This window comes from Ictidomys tridecemlineatus, chromosome 3 (genome assembly GCF_052094955.1).
Source record: "Ictidomys tridecemlineatus isolate mIctTri1 chromosome 3, mIctTri1.hap1, whole genome shotgun sequence".
Taxonomy (NCBI): domain Eukaryota; kingdom Metazoa; phylum Chordata; class Mammalia; order Rodentia; family Sciuridae; genus Ictidomys; species Ictidomys tridecemlineatus.
This window is the reverse complement of record NC_135479.1, coordinates 66,316,285-66,335,617: the sequence shown is the minus strand read 5'-3', so window position 1 is coordinate 66,335,617 and position 19,333 is coordinate 66,316,285. Positions and strand designations below refer to the sequence as shown.

Here is a 19,333-nt window from a genome sequence, read left to right as displayed (position 1 = left end):
AAATTGTATCATACTTGAATAAAATGAATGAAAGTTGGAAATAACAACATTTAGTCACAAAAGTTTATCATTTTAGTATATTCTTGAAGGATTTTTTAAATCAATACTGATTTTAGCTTTTTATATTCTAACCTTAAGCACTATGACCAAATCACAATTGAGTGGGGGAAGAAAAGTAATCTCTTTGTGAGCTGTTACTAAAATAATTATCTCAGCAACTGATTCTTTTTAGAGTAATGACATCTGTGGAAGCCTTTCCTCTGTCCTTTCTTCTTTTTCTTTCATTGTCTCATATTAAGAACCATATGAAAATATATTTTATTAATATCACTCAAAATGTTATTTTAGTAGATAGAAACCTAAAATGATGATATGTGGTCTTTTTCAGTTTTTTAAATTGATAATGGCCTGCTTTAAATAGCTTTTGGTAACAATTCTGAGGCCACTTTTCCTTTCTGGGACTCACAGCTTCAAAAAATAGCCGATTTTGAAAAGTTTCTAAGGAACAGATTCATGAATAAAAAGAACATATGCAGCCAACATATAAACTTTACCACAATTCTACATATCAAGCAGATTACTAACTTCAAAAAGATATGAGGAGTGAGGGAAAGCCTGAATTATAGAAAAGTCAAATATCTTTGGTGAAAGAATAGAATTAATAAAATCAACAAAGACTCTCATAGCACAACAGCATTATATATTAACCCACAAAGAGGAAAAGTAATGGTCATTTTAAAGGCCTATTCATCAGATCAAAAGGATATTCAAAACCCTCTCTGCTAGCTCTTTGGAAATACATACTATATTGTTAACTACAGCTACCCTGTGGTGCAATAGGATACTAGAACTTATTCCTACCATTTGTCACTTGTACTCATTATCTAAACTCGCCCTAATCCTCCTGTACATTTCCCTGTCCCTGGTAACCAACATTCTACTTTATACTTCTTCAAGGTCAACATCTTTTAGGTTCCATTAAAACATGTGAAGTGAGATCATGGGGTATTTATCTTTCTGTGCCTGGTTTATTTCACTTAACACAATGGTCTCCAGTTTCATGTATGTTGCTGCAAATGACAGGATGTTGTGATTCTATTGCAGACTAGTATGTCTTTGTGTACAAGTTTCACATCTTATCCATTCATCAGCTGACAGACTTGTACATTGTTTCCATTTCTTGGCTCTAGTGAGTAGAGACCTAATAGATAAGGGTGTGTGCCTACTGATTCAGTTTCCCCTGGAGATATATATATATATATATATATATATATATATATATATATATATATATATATATATATATATCCAGTACTGAGATAACTGGAATATATAGGTCTATTTTTATTTTTTTGAGGAACCTCATATTGTTTCCGTAATGACTGTAATAATTTATAAATGAACACTTTAATCCAGAAAGCTCTGAGAGTATAATCTTGCTCTGAAACTGTAGCAGAGAGCTTTGGGGATGCAATTTCTGTAAAATGAAGGGATTAATCTCTCTTCATAAGATGCTTATGAAGATTAAATGATATCACGTTTGTAAATCATTTAGAATAGCTTCACTAACATGTTTAAAAATTAAGGAAACAGTAAACCATTGAAAATACACCCCCACACACATACACACATGCCTGCATAAAGATGTGGATTTATAATATGCTAGAGGTGGTATGGGAGGATTAAATGAACTCTAGATAGGGCAAAGGGGAAATGGGAAGGGAGTGGAAAGGAGGGGTATAGGGGTAGGAAAAACGGTGGAATGTGATGGTCATCATTACCCTAAGTACATGTATGAAGACACAAAGGCTGTGACTCTACTTTGTGTACAACTAGAGATATGAAAAATTGTGCTCTATATGTGTAATATGTATTGTAATGCATTCTGTTGTCATATATAACAAATTAAAAAAATAAAGTTTAAAAAACAAAAAAGAGCATACTTTATATTAAGCAAGCATTGTAAAAAATATTGCATTTTTTACTTGTTGCAAGTTGATTGTATTAAAAAAACTAATTTTATGTTTTATTTTACTTTTTGTTTTGTTTCTTCCCCATGTGTGTGTTTTTCCCCTTTAATTTATAAAACATCTGGAAGTAACTCATATTGCACTCCATAAATACACATAAATATTATGTGTCAATTAAAAATTTAAGTATTTTATATGCACATTTTTCCCCCAGTTTCTGATGCTAAAAGGTAGGGATCCTTTCTTTGCTTGCTACCCAGGAGCTAGAAATCCTTCCTGGGGCTTTTCTGCTCAACACTTTGGAATGCAAACTCCCTTGAGCAAGCACTTGTTTAGCATAATTTCACCTGGGTCCTGTCTAAGGGAGTTAGCGAATATTAAAATAGTCCTAACAATAAAATAGCACTAGGTCAACTGTGAAGCCTTCTTCTAAGGGGGAGGAGAATAGCTCACTTTCCCTGAAGGTCCTGAGAAAGATCAATTTACAGGCTCCAGTATGGGGTGGGACCTGCCTCCTTTCCTCCATCTTGGTACTGACACATGCCTCTGTTGACCATCCTTTTGCATCAGAGCAGTCTGGGCAGGAATGTTACCAGGGCTCCCTCTCTCCCCAATCCAAAATGTACACAGTCCTTTTTCTGACCTGGCTTGTGATTGGAGGCTGTTTGCTTTGGATTATAACCTCCAGGACCCCTCTGTCAGTTACAGCCTGTTTCTATTATTCTTAATGAAACTTAAGGCACCTGCAGTGGGGTGTGAAGAAAAGTAAGAGACCTGCATTTTCTCATCTACAGGTACCAGAAGCAGAAGGCCAACAGCAATCCAGCCACCTGAGTAGGCCCAAAGCTGGCATCTGACCATGTGTCCCTTCTGGATAGACTATTCACCACCATGAAGGATCTTCTTCAGTATGTCGCCTGTTTCTTTGCCTTTTTCTCCACTGGATTTTTGATTGTGGCCACCTGGACAGACTGTTGGATGGTGAATGCTGATGACTCTCTGGAGGTAAGAAGTCTGCACCTTCTTTTTTGACCCACATTGTAAATTTCCTCCCAGCCCCACTGCCATATGTAAACCTCAGTACACTTCCAGTCCAAACAAATGGTATGCACAGAGATCCAAATACAAAAGCTCTGTATGTTTGTGATTGTACGTATTTCAGCATGATAAGAGTGGAAAATACAGGGTCTGGGTCATCAAGGGCTGTATGTGTCGTGTAAACTATAGATCTTATTCTACAGACAAGGGTGTTTCACTGTCAGCAAATGTGTAGGTGCCCTTTATAGAGATAAATCATGCTTTTATTTGTGAGTAATGATTGGAACCAATTAAGTGAAATATGAGGAGACTAGGAAAATTTTGCTGCAGATCAGTAGAAAAAACAATGATGGTCTGAACTATAATAGTGACAGGCACAAAAAGATATGTAAAGATATGAGAAACTCTAAGAAAGCTCATATTGGTGGAATTGAAAATTGACTGCATGTGGAAAAGAGGTGATAAAGAGAGAAGCTTCAATGTTGGATCTACCTTACCACTTTGGAACAATTGGAGGGGAGGTTGAGTCACTCACTTAGAGTATAAGTGGGGGAAAATTTGTTGCAATACCAAAAGCATCATGAGAAATATTCCTAGATCATGCCGGCTTTTTTCTGGTATAGTTTATCATATAACATCTGGAGGCAGGAACACATTTTTTTTTTGTGTGTGTGTATGTGTGTGCAATTATTTTCCACACTTTTTATTGGTGTATTATAGTTGTACGTATTCATGGGATTTGTTACATATTTGTACAAAAACAAAATATGACAATGTCATTTGCCCAATATCACTCTCTAGCATTCCCCTGCTCTCTCCCTACCTTCTATTCCTTGGTCCTGTTTATGTACTGATCTCCCCGTTTTAAGGAGAGCTACCTCCACCTTTGTTTTCCTTTTTCCACTCTAGCTTCTGAATACAAGAGAAAACATACAACCCTTAACCTTCTGAACTTGACTTATTTCCATTAACATAATGATCTCTAGTTCCATCCATTTTCCTACAAAAGCCATAATTTCATTATTCTTTATAGCTGAATAAAACTTCATTGTTATATATACTACATTTTCTTTATCTATACATCTGTTGATGGACACCTGGGCTGAAGGAAGACAGTTCTCTACAGTGGGTAAGAATGCAGGGTTAGGCTTGACACTGGAGGGGACTGAGGTTAAACCCCACCTCAATGGGATTTTTACTGTGTGATTTTTAATTTGCAGCAAACCAGATTTCCTCTTCTGCAAAGTGAAAATGATAATACACATCATAAATTGCTCATGAAGATTAAGTAAGCTTGTATATCTAAAGCATTTATCACATCACCAGGAAACTATAATCAGCCAATACATGTTGGCTGTATTATGATTGATTTGTGGTTCATTGTTTTGTTTTTGTTCTGGAGGAGGAGATGACATTTTGTATAATATTCACTGAACAGAGAGAGATGAGATTTAAATACTAGTCCTATTTCCCTATTGATCTTGTGAAGAAATCTTGTGTATTTCTCTGGGCTGTTGTTTGCTTCTCTTATTTTTGGCTCTTTCTTCATTATCTAACCATGGTAATATTACAGATCATGGAGTCCGATAGCAAAGATTGTCTATTAAATATTCACATTTAATAAAGGAAATAAAGAGTTGTTGTTAACATTTAGCCATATTACAAGGTATGTAATTATTAATTATTTACACTGAAATAAAAAATACTTCTATCACATTTTTCCTGGTTTCACCATTATCAGAAAGAAAAAAGTGTTTGTACAAGATGATTCCCTTTTTAATTTTTTTTTGCTAATTATTTTCTATGAAACTGTTATACACCAAACACTGCTATGATTAAAATTTTATTACTTCAAAAGAAGGTTGATCACATTGAAATTTATTTTACCCTCATAATCAGATTCTCTTCTAGGATTTCTATTTGTATTAATGATGTTATAATTCTTTCAGACATGAATTACATATTAAAATTATTATACAAAGTATGTGCTCTGATTATATACATACTTACTTTCCAATTGATTTCAAACTTATCCAGCAGATGTTAGAGACACAAATATTCTCTAACTCAGTTCATGATTTTCTCAGCACCTTGTACTAATGTCCGTCTTATAGAAGCTTATGGTGCATTTGCACCTATGAATTACTGGAACAATTGACACTTGGCATATTGTTGAAAAAAATGAATAAATGAATAAAATATAATATGAGATGATCTTTGAAAATCTCACATTAAATCCTAAATTAGAAGTATCTCTGTAGAGAAACAGCCATTTTTTTTTAAAGAAGAGCAAGATCTTATATCTTGCTCCAATCTAATTTTCCAAATACATATGTATTTGGCTCATATTTTTAATAAGATAGGAATAAAAATCTAATCCCCTGAGATGTCTAATAAGGTTGGTGAAAACTGTATTTTATCTAGATATTAATGTTCTTCTACTTGATGATTTTAATAGAGAGAGAACTTTAAAAAGGAAGGGAAATTAATATTCTGAGTTCATTTATTCAATATAAACTATGATCTCTGTAATTTGGAAGTTATTATTGCAAGTTGTGAGGCCATACTAAGCATTTTGATGTATATAACTTAAATAAATAAATAAAATTTAAGTATTCAGATAGTCCATATATGTAAATCAGGTTATACAACCTCAAAGACCATAAAAATTATATTTTGCAAATTAAGTTTCAATTATATATTTTTTTATTGTTAATGCCTTTAGCCATCATTTTGCAAAAACAAGCAGAACTAAAGCAAACAGACTCTTACAAATGAACACATGACTTTCTTTCATATCTTATAAATACAAGGCAATATCTACCATGATTATTTTAGTCTTCATCCCTCAGCCTTATTAAGTCTTCTTGAGTTATTTTGCACCATGTAGTATAGTAAAAACTATAAAATAGAATGCAAAAGTAAATGATTTCAGAATCCTGGCTTAAAAATTCAAGCATATTTTATATTAAAATTAAAGACATTTCCATTTTCAGTGGTAAAACATCTTATTTAGACAAATATTACTAAAGCTTTTCATCTTAATAAATATAACTAAGTAAGTATTGAATGTAGGTCAGTTGCATCTTCAATGTTAAAATATATTAGTAAAAGTAAAGTAAATTTGTATAAAAATTACAAGTACTACTAGTCATAGGCAAAGTAGTTTTTAAAATAATATATCTTAATGGCTTATTACAATTGTTTTTTGTAAATTATTTATGTCTATACATGTATAACTTAATGCATTTTGATGAAAAAAAATTTTGATAGTGATAAACAAAAATAGATATTCACTGCCTATTTTTTATAATTATATATACATATGTGTATACATAAACTCTTCTATGTAACAACAGAAGAGATTTGTATGTAACTACAGAAGAGTGGCTAATTCTGAAAAGTATATAAAAAAGACAAAGCAGACAAAATGTTGTGTTGCTGTTTATAGTGTAGGAATGATAAGAAAAGAAAAACTGAAAAAATGGAATAGAAAAGCTGTTTTTATTTAAATTTAAATAATATTTTAAACTGATATGCAAAAGCATAAAATTGTACATATTTATGGAGCATCATATGATGTTTGGATATATGTATATATGTGTGATGATTAGATCAGCCTGAACATATCTATCCCAAACATTTATCAGTTCTTTGTGGTGATTCAAAATCTTTTATTCTGGAAATTTGAAGTATATAGTCCATTATTGTTATCTATAGTCACCCCTGGGTGCAATAGCATGCCAGAATGTCTTGCTGCTAAGCACCTCTAACTTATACTTGCTGATGAACTTTACTCATCCCTTCCTCACATCTGCTTCTCCCGACCTCTGGTATTCACCATTCTACTCTCAACTTCTGTGGAGTTAACTTTTTAGATTCCACACATGAGTGAGAAAAGAAAAGAGAACTTGTCTCTTGAAATCATGAAGCACTTGTCTTTGTATGCCTGGCATATTGCACTTAACATAATGATCTCCAGTTCCACAGGACAACAAAGTCTTAATAGGAGACTATTACAGAGTTCAGAATAGGATATCCCAAATTAAAGAATGAATTTATGGCATTATAACTCAACTGGGAAGAGTCATCATGAACATGATTTCCTAAATGCATCCTGTTCATCCCTAGTTCTTAGTAAACACTTTCTAGAGCCAGCAGATCAGATAGGGTCCAAGAACATTAAATCAGTGTAAACTCTCCAAAGTAATTGTTATTTTGGCTCCTAGATTTAGTTTTCTAGTTTATTTAGTAAAGTTAAAAGGACATATGAAGGAGAAATTATGCATACAGTGACCATTTTCTACAAAGTTCACATGAAAGTTAAGATGTATATATGTGAATTAGAAAAATATTGACAGCTTTGTTTCTTCAACAAACATCTTTTAAGAACCTATTATATATCATGAAGCAGGCCTTGTAGGATCCTTGAAGCAAGGAGCCATGTTTGTCTTAGTTGTTGCTGTATCCCATATACTTAGCATGTTGACTGTGACATAACAAGTGAATATAATTTGGAAAACAGAGCTGCACAAAATGTACTTACAAAAAATAATGCAATATTGAAAGTGTTCTATAAATATGGAGAAATTACTATGGAAACCCAGGGTTTAGTTTAATTTTTTTTATTTTTAAGGAAATCTATTTTTAAGCAAATAGATTAATTCCAGTGAAAGAGGGCATGGAAGGCCTTTTGGAAGAAGGGGTGTATTTGAATTGGGACTAAAATTTTAGGTAGAAGTCTGACAGTTCATTATTAGTGTACAGCATCTGGGGAAAATTCAATTGCCTTGAGGAACGAGGTAGCCAACATATATGAGTGAGGCAGACTGTGTAGGAATTTTAGGAGCCCCCAGAAGACAAGACCCACCTACTTGGGAACAACTACTTTATCCACTCTTGCTAATTATTACTTTGTGCAACTGAATACTTCAGGACACCATCACAACCAAGTTTTCAAAAGAAGCTGGAAAACTGGAGTGTTCTGTAAAAGCTCTCCTTTTAACCATCTGCAAGCAATTAAGAACACTTTTGATATTGCATTGTTTTTTGTGTGTGCATTTAGTGCAGCTCTATTTTCCAAAATTTTCACTGAATGCTTGTTTTGTGCCAGCATGTCAAGTACATGGGATACAGCAACAACTAAGACAAATGTGGCTCTTTGCTTCAAGGATCCTACAGGGTCTCCTTCTCAGTATATAATAGGTTCTTAACAGATGTTTGTTGAAGAAACAAAGCTGTCAATATTTTTCTAATTCACACATATGCATCTTAACTTTCATTTAATTTATATTGGCTTCATATTTGTGTCTTTGACTTCACTGTCATTCCTGTCCTTATTTAGGAGATAATCCACTTCTCACTCACTTTCAGGAGTGATGGTAGATATTCATTGAAATAGCATACAAACTCTTTAAGCGTTGTTTTCCTTTTCTTTTCTTATTTTATTTTATTTTCTGGTAATGAAGCTTGAACCCAGGGGTGCTTAACCACTGAGCCACATCCCTAGCCCTTTTATTTATCTATCTATCTATCTATCTATCTATCTATCTATCTATCTATCTATCTATCTATCTATCTATTTATTTATTTATATTTTGAGACAGGGTTTCACTAAATTGCTTAGTGTCTCACTAAGTTGCTCAGGCTGGCTTTGGGATCCTCCTGCCTTTTCCTCCCAAATCCCTGGGATTACAAGCATTCACTATCATACCTGGATTTTAGCATTGTTTTCTATGTTATTTATACATTGAAATGGCATCTAATAAGGAGATAGCTCAAGTTTGAAATACTGTATTTTCACTGATGCTGTGGGATAAAATGACTGCTCGAGATTTTGCATTTTTTTGCTCTTTTCAGAAATATCAGCTATAATAATATAAGTATCAGAGCATTTTTTTTTAAAAAATTGTCTTAAAACTTGAAAGAACTTAACATTTGCTTCCTTTTTAAAAAATTCCTAATAAGCCATTTTATAACAGAAGGTTGGGTTAGACAAAGACTATGTATTGCAATGAAGAGGACTTTCCCAAATATGATAAATAACACAAAATCTTTTAACCTTGTGTTTTGAGCACAAAGGCACCTTTAAGGGTGTCTCCAGTAAGTGCTATATTAACACAGAAGTTTAGTTAATTACAGTCACTATTCTCACGTACCTTAACTGAGTGTGAATACCAAGCAATTTAATAGTTTGCCCCTGAGCATTAATACCTAATGAAATTGGATTCCATGTTTCCTCTAATGAGCTCATTGCTTTTCTAAATATGGTCATTGCAGGTAAATGATCAATAGCCTTGAAACTGACACCAGTACTGGATTATTTTGGCAATGCAGAAAGAGTCTTCTTAAATAAAATAAGAATTTGTGCATATACATGTCAGACCATTTTCTAAATAATATCATATATAACAGGAATGACCATATGTATCAGTAATATTTTGGTGAATGACTTAGACAGTAGAAAAATGTGGACAATCATCTGATTATAGAGCAGTGGCTTCATGTCCACATGATATATCATAAGTTTGGAAACTGGATCCTGTGTGTTTATTAACTGAGAGATTTCAGAGAAAGTAGGCTATGCATAGATCTGATTTCTTTTTAATTTTTTCATAGTTGTACACAATAACTTTATTTTATTTTATTTATTTATTTTTATGTGGTGCTAAGGATCGAACCCAGGGACTTGCATGTGTGAGGTGAGCGCTCTACAGCTGAGCCATAACCCCATCCCCCCTGATCTGATTTCTTTTATGGTGTAAGAGTTCAGTACATACCAAGTCTACTGTATTAGTGTCCTCATGCTGCTGTAACAAATGACCATCAACTGATGTATTAATTAAAAAAAAACTCTTTCTCTCACACTTCCAGAGATCAGAAGTTTGGAATAAGTGTTGGGAATACTACAGTGTCTCTGAAGCTTCCCCAGGAGAATTTGCTCCCCTTTCCTCCAGCTTCTAGCAGCTGTTGGCATTCCTTGGGCTTGTGGTTGGATATCTCCAAACTGTGTCTGTGGTCACAATGACTCTTTCTCTTCTGTCTCTGTCTCTCCTTTATGTGTATTTTATAAGGATTCTTGTCAGTAGTTTAGAACCTATCTGCATGATCTCCTCACCTCAAAATCCTCAATTATATCTGCATATACCCTTTTGCCAAATAGTCATATTCATAGGTTCTAGGTATTAGGATGTGGACATGTCTTTTTGAGGATCACCATTTTCCCATCCTATTCACCTCTCTCACTTTCATTATTGTTTGTAAGGCTGAGCACAACCACTATGTAAGTCATTGTGAGGTCTGAGTGCTTTACTGCTATTTTACTTTATGGAATAAATAATTTCCATTGTGTATGTATTTACAGATTTTGAATACTTACAACCACCATCTCATTATCTGCCTTATACAGATAAGGAAATTGAAATTCAAAAAAGTAAGATCATGCCTATGGTTATAACAGTTATTAAAAGTCTTTTTATATTTAAGGTTTGTACATATGTAAATTTAGATGTTCACATCTTCTTTAGAAATCAATGTGTTAGATTTCACAAGATGGATTTTCTGCATCAGATTTTTTGGACTCTGTGTTTCTCCCTGTCAGATAACCTTCCATAAAATCGTGAACATTACTTCCAGATTTAACCTTAGAAACAGCAAGCCAAAGTGAGGTTTTGAAGAATAACAGCTGTGGGCATGAGATTCAAGTTAGAGCTTATTCCATCCAAAGCTATCTTCCAGTATCCAATTCTGGAATACTTTATCCTGAAACAGATTTGGGGTTTCTTTTTTTAAATGAGCCTTAAATACAGCATGGTGCTTAAGAACACACACACACATATGTAAGTTCTCTCATCCTTCATTTACAGACTATTCTTGTGTCTCCAGTCCTTATTTATAAAATGGGTGATAATAGTGTCTCCTGAGGTACTTAAAGGAATAAATGAATCAATAATGTGCTTAAATAATAACTGTTGCAAAGTATACAACAATGCATAACCATTATTATCAATTCTAAGTATTTTTTAAGTAAAGCAATAGTAGAGGTACCACATTCAAAATTGTGATCGAGTTGTAAACTGGATAGTTTTATTTGGCCCTAAACAGAATTTCAAAGCAGAACTTGAGCTGAGAGTTTCCTGGTTCATGGGATTCTTAATATTTGATTCCCTTTTGTAAAGCAAAATGTTGTTATGCCCCTTTCCTTATGGATTAAGGATGGGAAAATTCAGAGCACTGGTACCCTTTAGCTCTAAGTGTACTTGTGTCATCGGCACATCACTTCCAACTAAAAATGGTTTACTGCTGTCAAATGGGATGAACTTAATGATCAGTTTGTTTATATACACATCGCAGCTCAAATATTTATAATATGCCAGTAGAAAAGAGAGGAAAATGACTTGGAGCTTTCAGTTGTTTATTTGTGTCTTTTCATCTATTGGCTTTCTTTGCTAATTTTAAATTTATGAACCTCATAAAATTATAACACCTTTTTTTTCATGAAACTCACTGTTCATTTCATAATGAAGAAAAATTAATGTTTGTTTCTCATAGACTCCAGACATAAACAGTTATCACCTATGATTGTATATTTTTTTTTTATTAGCAAATGTCAGCACAGGGAAGTGGGATGTATTTTCTCCATGTGAAGCCATGACTCAGTGATGGAAGTAGCCATAGATACTTGAATACATTTAGTTCTGATTTCGTCCCCCTGAGCCATGACTTATTTGTTCACACCACCTCAATCAGGAAGTGGTTTCATTTCCTGGTTCAGAAAGCTTTTCACTGTCAGTACTTAAGAGAAGATATTCCAAAATGCATTGTTTGCAGTAAATGAAATTCTGATCACCTTCACGACCGCAGTGCCTTGCTCTCAGACACAACACCAGGGGAGTCTCTTTCTCTGATGAAGTGAAAGTGAAGGGTGTCTGCCTCATTTCATAAGGTATCTTCTCCAATATCCAGGTGAGCACAAAGTGCCGAGGCCTCTGGTGGGAGTGTGTCACAAATGCCTTTGACGGGATTCGCACCTGTGATGAGTATGACTCTATATGTGCAGAGCACCCCTGTATGTAAGCCTTGATTCCCTGCTTGCCAACAAAGGAATGCCATGGGAAATGGAGCTCCCATATTCACTGCCTGTTTTGATTTCTGTAGTACTAAAGTCCTGTTCAGTTGAGATGTTTCTATTAGAAATACTTTTATTTCTGAAATGGGTATTGAAACACATTTTAGCACATTTTGTATTTTCCCATATATTTGTAAATTCCTTGAGTGTAAAATATCATCTCTGCTATTACAGTGCCTCATATCCAGTAGGCTTGTAGTAAATGCTTTTTTAATTGAAATGAGTCTTTTTGTACTGTGTTTTTATGATTAGAATTGACAAGTTAGATGAATAACATTTCAGAAATGTCTTTTCAGCGAGGACATTTTTTTTTCAAATAGGAAGTTTGCATTTATTTTAATCAGATTTGCTAAGACAGAAGTGGAGATAGAGAGGCAGAGACGGGAGGAGGTAGATAGTCTAAGGCAGACACACAGAATGTAGGGATCAGAGGATAAAAAATCAACACCAGTGGCACATTGCTGGCAGCACATGAGAGCCAGTGTCTTCAACTTCTTTACTTTCAGCTTTAAATCCTAGTTGGGTATTAGCAAGGCCCATGTTACTATAAATAAGGAGATCTTTTAAATTATAAAATCTTATTGTTGATTCTTTCAATCCTTCTCTATTATTTAAGACATTGAGCTGTGCCAAGAAATACCAGTTCTGCTATTAAAGCAAAGTGGTTTTAGTCCCATTCAAAGCAAATGGTGGATGATGGCGCCACATGGCAACTTCTTTTCTTAAGATGAATGAGAAGTCGAGTCTTGGAATGTGACATTTCCCCTGGACAGCTGTTTCAGTCCAAGGAAAAGCACTTAGAGCTCTTTACCTGCTATTTAGGAGTTACGTCCCTGAAACATTTTTAACATAATGCAGAATGTTAAAGCAATTTTTACTAATTTTTTGTTTAAAAGTCTTTTTAATTCTTTCCATTTTCCCCTCCCCATACTACCTATAAAGAAGCATGATTTGGAGAATGGGAATGGAAAGTCATGTTGGGCACTCAGTACATAGCCAGAGCTGAGAGGAAAAACAAATGATTAAACAGTTCAAAAATTGAAGAACTATTATGTACATTTATTCAAAAGAAAAAAAAATTACTGTAAGCTCACTATACAGAGAAAACCTCTGCTTACAAATATGTTCCTCTTAAATATTTTGATTATTCCATCTCACATGTTTCCTTTTGTTCTTATTATTTTCAAATAATAAAGACCCAGACTACTTTTGAATTTTATGAAAAAAATAAGGATATACAGGTCCAGTCCTTTAAAAAATTTCTTTCATATGTTTAAAGACAATAAGGATGAAAATCTATTCTAGAAGAATAACATATCAAAACCCTGTACATTAGGATGTTTCCTATGAGGAAGTAAAATTTCATTTTTAGTTTTGCTATTATTATACAACCACAGTTGTAACTTTCCATTGCCTTCCTACTGTGTCTGACCCTAGGTGTTTCGCAGAGCTCCTATTGATAAAGATAATTTGAGATGCTTCTCCATGCACAAATTGACATTTTAGCTCCATTCTGATAGCTGAGTCCCACATGATACCAAAAACATTCCTCATCTGCTTGCATGAGTAATTTGCTTGCAGGGCTGCCCTTCTGGAACCAAGCTGACCATTTAACCAATGGGCTACCCCATTGGCAGGAGTCTTGGAGCTCCAAGGAGACCCTACATGTAGGGAAAAGGGTGGGAAGAAGAAATTAGAGCCCATGAGGATCTGCATGAGTGCAGACCACCCCATCCCAATGTTGCTACTGGCCCTAGGTAGTCCCAGGCTGAAAAGTGGAATGAGACAATGTCAAAGGAGGCCCTCAAAATACTCCTTGGCCTGGAACACTGAATGAGAGACCACTTGTACATGCCATTTGAAATAAATAGGATATGCTGAAAAAAAAAGAAAAAGAAAAAGAAAGAAAAAGAAAAAACCTGATATCATTTATTTAGTTTTATATTTTTCTTTTCCCTCAATTTCTAGAAAAATGAGCCTCAGATTTGGAATATTTAATTTTTTTGAAATAATGCCAACTTTTGAGATATTTCAAATTAAATTCTAAAAACAAATGTATATTCATACATATTAATGAGATAAGCATATATAGTATGTTCTCCTACAAATAAGGTAAAGGAGGATTTTATGCTTTGACTTCTTTTCTCATATACAGAGATATTTTCTCATTTTAAATAAGAAAAAAATGGCTGCATTTCTTGCAAGCAACAAATAACTACTTTACCTCATCATTGAGAAGAAAATATTTAAAAGACAAGCATACCTCAGATCACTATGAAAATAAAATATAATTACTGTGAAAGGAATAAATTTTGTTACCCTTGTGTATCCACTAACATGGTTGTAATTCCAACTTCATGTAATTAACTCTCCCTTTGTGATATAACTTCCTTGCTGTTAAAGTAGCATAACTGTCATTCTGAACTTATGAGTCTTTTCCAAAAGGTGACAGCAGCTGCTCTGCTTCTATTTACCTGAGCCTTTCTTTCCTGTTCTACATTCTTATTCCCTGTAGCTTTAAAATATGCTAATTTGACAGTGCAGAACTAAAGGGTTAATGTGGAGTTTTGGCCAAGAAGGGACATGATTTGAAGGGCTGAAAGAGAACATGATCTTGCTTCCTGAGATGGTCTTCTATTTAATAGCAGAAATGAATTCTGCTTTCTAAAGGTCTTCTCATGGTTCCCACCAGTCTGAATTGTCAACAGGAGTCTTAAAATATTTTATCTTATATTCATGTGAAAAATTCTAACAATTATTTTAAATATTTCATGAAAATGTCAAAAACTATGGAGATCATTTATTAATTTATTCATCTAGTATTTATTGGGTGACTGCCACAGAGAAAATATTCTACCTTCAATGTAGCATTCGGCTATAACACTCTAGAGCAGGAAGCAAAAAGAAAAACATTTTCGTAGTCCCCACTATCTACCAGGATGCAATCTGCTAAAATGCCAACAAAACTAAGTAATAAAAATTTATAATGGCAATAAGTTCAGACTCTTTTTGAATTTTATGAAAAAATTAAGGGTATTCATAGCCAAGTTTATACAAATGTCAAATCTGAATTCTATCATTGGGTTTGTACCAATGTATATGATTGTCTGGCTTTTTTATGTTGTTGTTGTTGTTTTTAATGTACCTCTGTGAGTTAACATGTCTCTTCCTCTGACTGCTGTAACCATGTGCCCTGTCATCCAGTGAAGCTGGTGATCACTCGAGCATTGATGATTACTGCAGACATCCTAGCTGGATTTGGATTTGTCACCCTGCTCCTTGATCTTGACTGTGTGAAATTCCTCCCTGATGAGCCATATGTTAAAATGCGCATCTGCTTTGTTGCTGGAACAACATTACTAATAGCAGGTACTGGATGGGATTAGCAACAGTGGTAGAGATACTCACCCAATGACAGCACTTCTTTCCTGTTCTGGAGCCGTTCATTTTAGGGTCATACGTTGCTTGCTTTACTAGATTGAAGGAATAGCAAGCATTCCTACCAGCCCTGCTTCCTACCTTTGGAATCACATAGTTAATCTTCTGTTATTATTCCAAGATAGGTATGCCAAAGTTTCCCAACTAATTTTAGCCAGTTAAAAAGATATATAATGCTTTATTTCTTAAAAATAATTTCTTTTGTAATTATTCCTAAAGTTAGATCCTAAAGTTAAGTTCCAAGCTGTCACCTTCTACTTACGCCTCACCAATTTTTTAATGTAATAAATGAATTGTGCCAAGTCCTATGTTACATGTTCTTCATATGCCAACCCATTTGATTATAAACAAACAGATTGTATTATTAGCTTACTTAACAAGCATATGAAGAAATGGAGTTCTGAAAGCTAATGAATCAAATGTAAATAGTAAACAAGAAGTCAATAAGTACTTTTAAAGCAGTGTGTTTGGGGCTGGGGATGTGGCTCAAGCGGTGGTGCACTCGCCTGGCATGTGCAGGGTGCTGGGTTTGATCCTCAGCACCACATAAAAATAAAATAAAGATGTTGTGTCCAACAAAATCTAAAAAAAATAAATATTAATAAAATTTTCTTTCTCTCTCTCTTTAAACAAAAACAGTGTGTTTAATGGCATAGCAAAATTGATATTTCACTCAGATCTATGCTCAAATTCAAAGTGTAGTACTCTATCATGACATAATGTATTTTTTGGGTCTTCATGCAAGTTGGGAAGAGATATATTATTGAAGAAATCAAAGTACTGGAAGACTGTAAACCAGAAGGGCATTTTAAATGGTAGCAGCAAAAATTTAGCAAGCAATTATGTGAGAAACTGAGCAGGTAGTGTGAAGTAGTAAATGAATAGGGAATTTGGAACTAAAGATACCTGAGATATATCTTCATGTCATGTCATTTCCATATCTGCAAAACAGGGTAAAGCTGGAATAGTGATATCTACCCTGAATTGCTATAGTGAATTTTCAGCCAGGCACAGTGGCAGGTGACTTTAATCCCAGATATTTAGGACATCACAGCAGGAGGCAGGAGGATTGCACATTCAAGCCTGAGCAACAGCTGGCCTTGAGTTTGTGCTCCTCTTGTCTCAGCCTCCCTAGTGTCTGGAATTACAGTTGTGCCTCACCATGCATGGCAAATCTAAATTTAAAAAAAATAAATGAGTTGGTGAAAAAAAAAATCCAGTAGGAATTACTGAAGTAATGACTAAAGTAAATGCCCAGGTATGACTAAATCTTTGAAACCACTATTCAGAATAACAATGCTATACACACATATTTTTAGAAGTCTATTATCTGTTTTGAAGTTTGAAAAAGATATTTCCAAATTGACATAGAGGTAACAATATTATAGAAAAAGTGTGGTTATTCGTACCTCTTTTTTTTAGGTTATAAAAAATATTCATGATTTGATCCTTAAATTATTTGCATTAATCATCTAGAAGAATTAAACAAAAATGGTGATTTAAACTAACATATAAGTCTTCTCAGGGGCAAAATGGAAAGATTTAGAAATTCTAGAAGCACCCTTTACAGTGAAAAAAGGGTGTTTCTCAGCTTAATACCTTTCTTTCTTGCACCTAGGCCTCAACATATAACTTGCACACCTTTAAAGGAAGGGACCCCTGGAAGGCTTCATTTCAAACCTGACAATTGTCAGAGAGGCTAAATGGTGGGAATTCAGTTTTACTTAAAGGAAGTAATGTTTGTTTATTCTTATATGTTATGGAGGTGGTAGATAAGAATTTACTTAAAAATAAAGACAATATTTACTTTGGATTCTTTTTACCCCAACACATTACAATGACTATAATTACAATATAAATGACTTCATATACAGTTGGCATTGCCGGGTGCGGTGGCGCATTCCTGTAATCCTATCGGTTCAGGAGGCTGAGGCAGGAGGATGGCGAGTTCAAAGCCAGCCTCAGCAAAGAAAGGAAACTGCTGAGCAACTCAGTGAGACCATGTCTCTAAATAAAATACAAAATAGGACTGGGGATGTGGTTCAGTGGTCAAGTATTCCTGAGTTTAATCCCTGGTACCACTCTCCCCCCAAAAAATATTAAACACAGTTGGCATTTGGTGCTGACTATGTAGCTGGTATGGCTTCAGTCATGGGTTAGGGAAGAAAGAGAACACTCTTAATGACATACTTGTAACATGCTCCATATTATTTTACAATTCTCTTTCATTCAGATGTTCCAGGAATCATTGGCTCTGTGTGGTATGCTGTTGATGTTTATGTGGAACGTTCTTCTCTGATTTTGCACAATATATTCCTTGGTAACCAATATAAATTTGGTTGGTCCTGTTGGCTTGGAATGGCTGGGTCTCTGGGCTGCTTTTTAGCTGGAGCTGTCCTCACCTGCTGCCTATACCTCTTTAAAGGTAAATAAAATAGCACACTTCCTTGCCTCCACTATTATCCTTTCAACCCCAGAGAAATACATCTCATTTACTTATAGTGGTACTTATTTACACTCTTACCTATTACCATTAAAAATTCCATGTGTTCAATGACAATTGACTTGCAATACATAAGCTTTATTGCTAAAACACAAAAATATAGAGTATATGTTCTTCAATACTAAAGTGAACTGAGAGGCAGCAAAATAATTGTTAAAGAAATTGATGTGGTACATTTGGTTTCTAAAAAACACAGTATTCAAACAGAAAATTTCTTTCATCATCAGAAAAAAAAGTAAATTCCTCAGCTTAATTTTAAATTTAAAAATAACTTTCAGGATGAAAATTTTATATTTTCCTAGGATTCCTAGATGATTCCTACAAAAAGTATGATTCTTGTTCCTTTGGGGGTGAGGAGTGGGGGTGGGGGCAGGGGGTGGTAGGAACAACCATAAAATGACATCATTTTTTCTTTTTCCAAAGTTTACCAAATCACACTTACTGTTTTATTTCTGCATTTTCAAACAGATGTTGGGCCTGAGAGAAACTATCCTTATTCCATGAGGAAACCCTATTCAATGGCAGGTGCTTCCTTGGCCAAGTATTATGGGGCCCCTCGGACAGAGACTGCCAAAGTGTATGCTGTGGACACAAGAGTGTAAAGTGCCACATTATCAGTCTGTGTTATTTAATTAATTAATCAATACGTTCAAATTAATAAAATAGAGGCTCAATCCTGGGACAGTTATTTACACTTCATATTCAACTAAATTAATGACTAGCTTAATCAAACCATCACTTCTGTTTCTCTTTCTACTCTCCCCATACACTTTCCCTGTGTTTTAAGGTAAGGTTTCTAGAATGTGGAGATGTTTGTTCCTGATTTCTATATTGCTACTAGACATGACCACATGCTGATAATAAAACATAAAGCAATCTTTAAAAGTAGTTGAGATTCTAATCTTTGGAACTTCTGACAAACTTTGTCTTTCGGGTCACATTTTGTGTTCTCAAGGAGGACTGCGTTACTTGATAACTTTAAGGAATTTTTTTTTCTGAATTTAGGCTTGTATTTCAAAGTTTAATATTGCTTTGACTTAGCTAAAATAGAAAGAAGCATCATCTGATATACCAGCCACCAGTGGGAGTTAAAGATAAGAAGTTCCTCCATCACATTCTCAATGTCAAAGGCATGTACTAAATTAATACTGGAGTCAGGAGTGAATTTCTGCCTCATTAACATAGTAAGAAACCCATGTATTACTTTAACAGTACAAACTTTGCCTATATAATGCCATTATTAGGTAGTAATAGTTA

General features: G+C 34.3%; 1 protein-coding gene across 3 annotated transcripts; it reads left to right on the top strand.

Moving 5' to 3' along the window:
• The first annotated feature begins 2,384 nt into the window (after window positions 1–2,384).
• On the top strand, window positions 2,385–18,961 carry LOC144376216 (claudin-16-like). 3 transcript variants are annotated; one of them, XM_078043081.1, is made up of 6 exons: window positions 2,385–2,500; window positions 2,765–2,975; window positions 11,973–12,075; window positions 15,340–15,504; window positions 17,807–17,998; window positions 18,545–18,961. In XM_078043081.1, the coding sequence occupies exons 2-6, from the start codon at window positions 2,862–2,864 to the stop codon at window positions 18,676–18,678; spliced, it is 708 nt and encodes a 235-aa protein (XP_077899207.1). In that variant the 5' UTR covers window positions 2,385–2,500; window positions 2,765–2,861; the 3' UTR covers window positions 18,679–18,961. The 3 variants fall into 3 exon arrangements, with proteins under 3 accessions (XP_077899207.1, XP_077899208.1, XP_077899206.1); XM_078043082.1 differs by lacking the exon at window positions 2,385–2,500 and adding an exon at window positions 2,530–2,667; XM_078043080.1 differs by lacking the exon at window positions 2,385–2,500 and having other exon boundaries at window positions 2,534–2,975.
• Window positions 18,962–19,333: the final 372 nt, after the last annotated feature.

What these genes read in the sequence shown, in the direction of transcription:
- LOC144376216 (XM_078043081.1), top strand. Translation starts at nt 2,862, where the DNA reads ATGAAGGATCTTCTTCAGTATGTCGCCTGTTTCTTTGCCTTTTTCTCC. An exon ending in AACAACATTACTAATAGCAG is followed by an intron (nt 15,505 to 17,806) that starts GTACTGGATGGG and finishes TCTTTCATTCAG; the next exon opens with ATGTTCCAGGAATCATTGGC. An exon ending in CTGCCTATACCTCTTTAAAG is followed by an intron (nt 17,999 to 18,544) that starts GTAAATAAAATA and finishes ATTTTCAAACAG; the next exon opens with ATGTTGGGCCTGAGAGAAAC.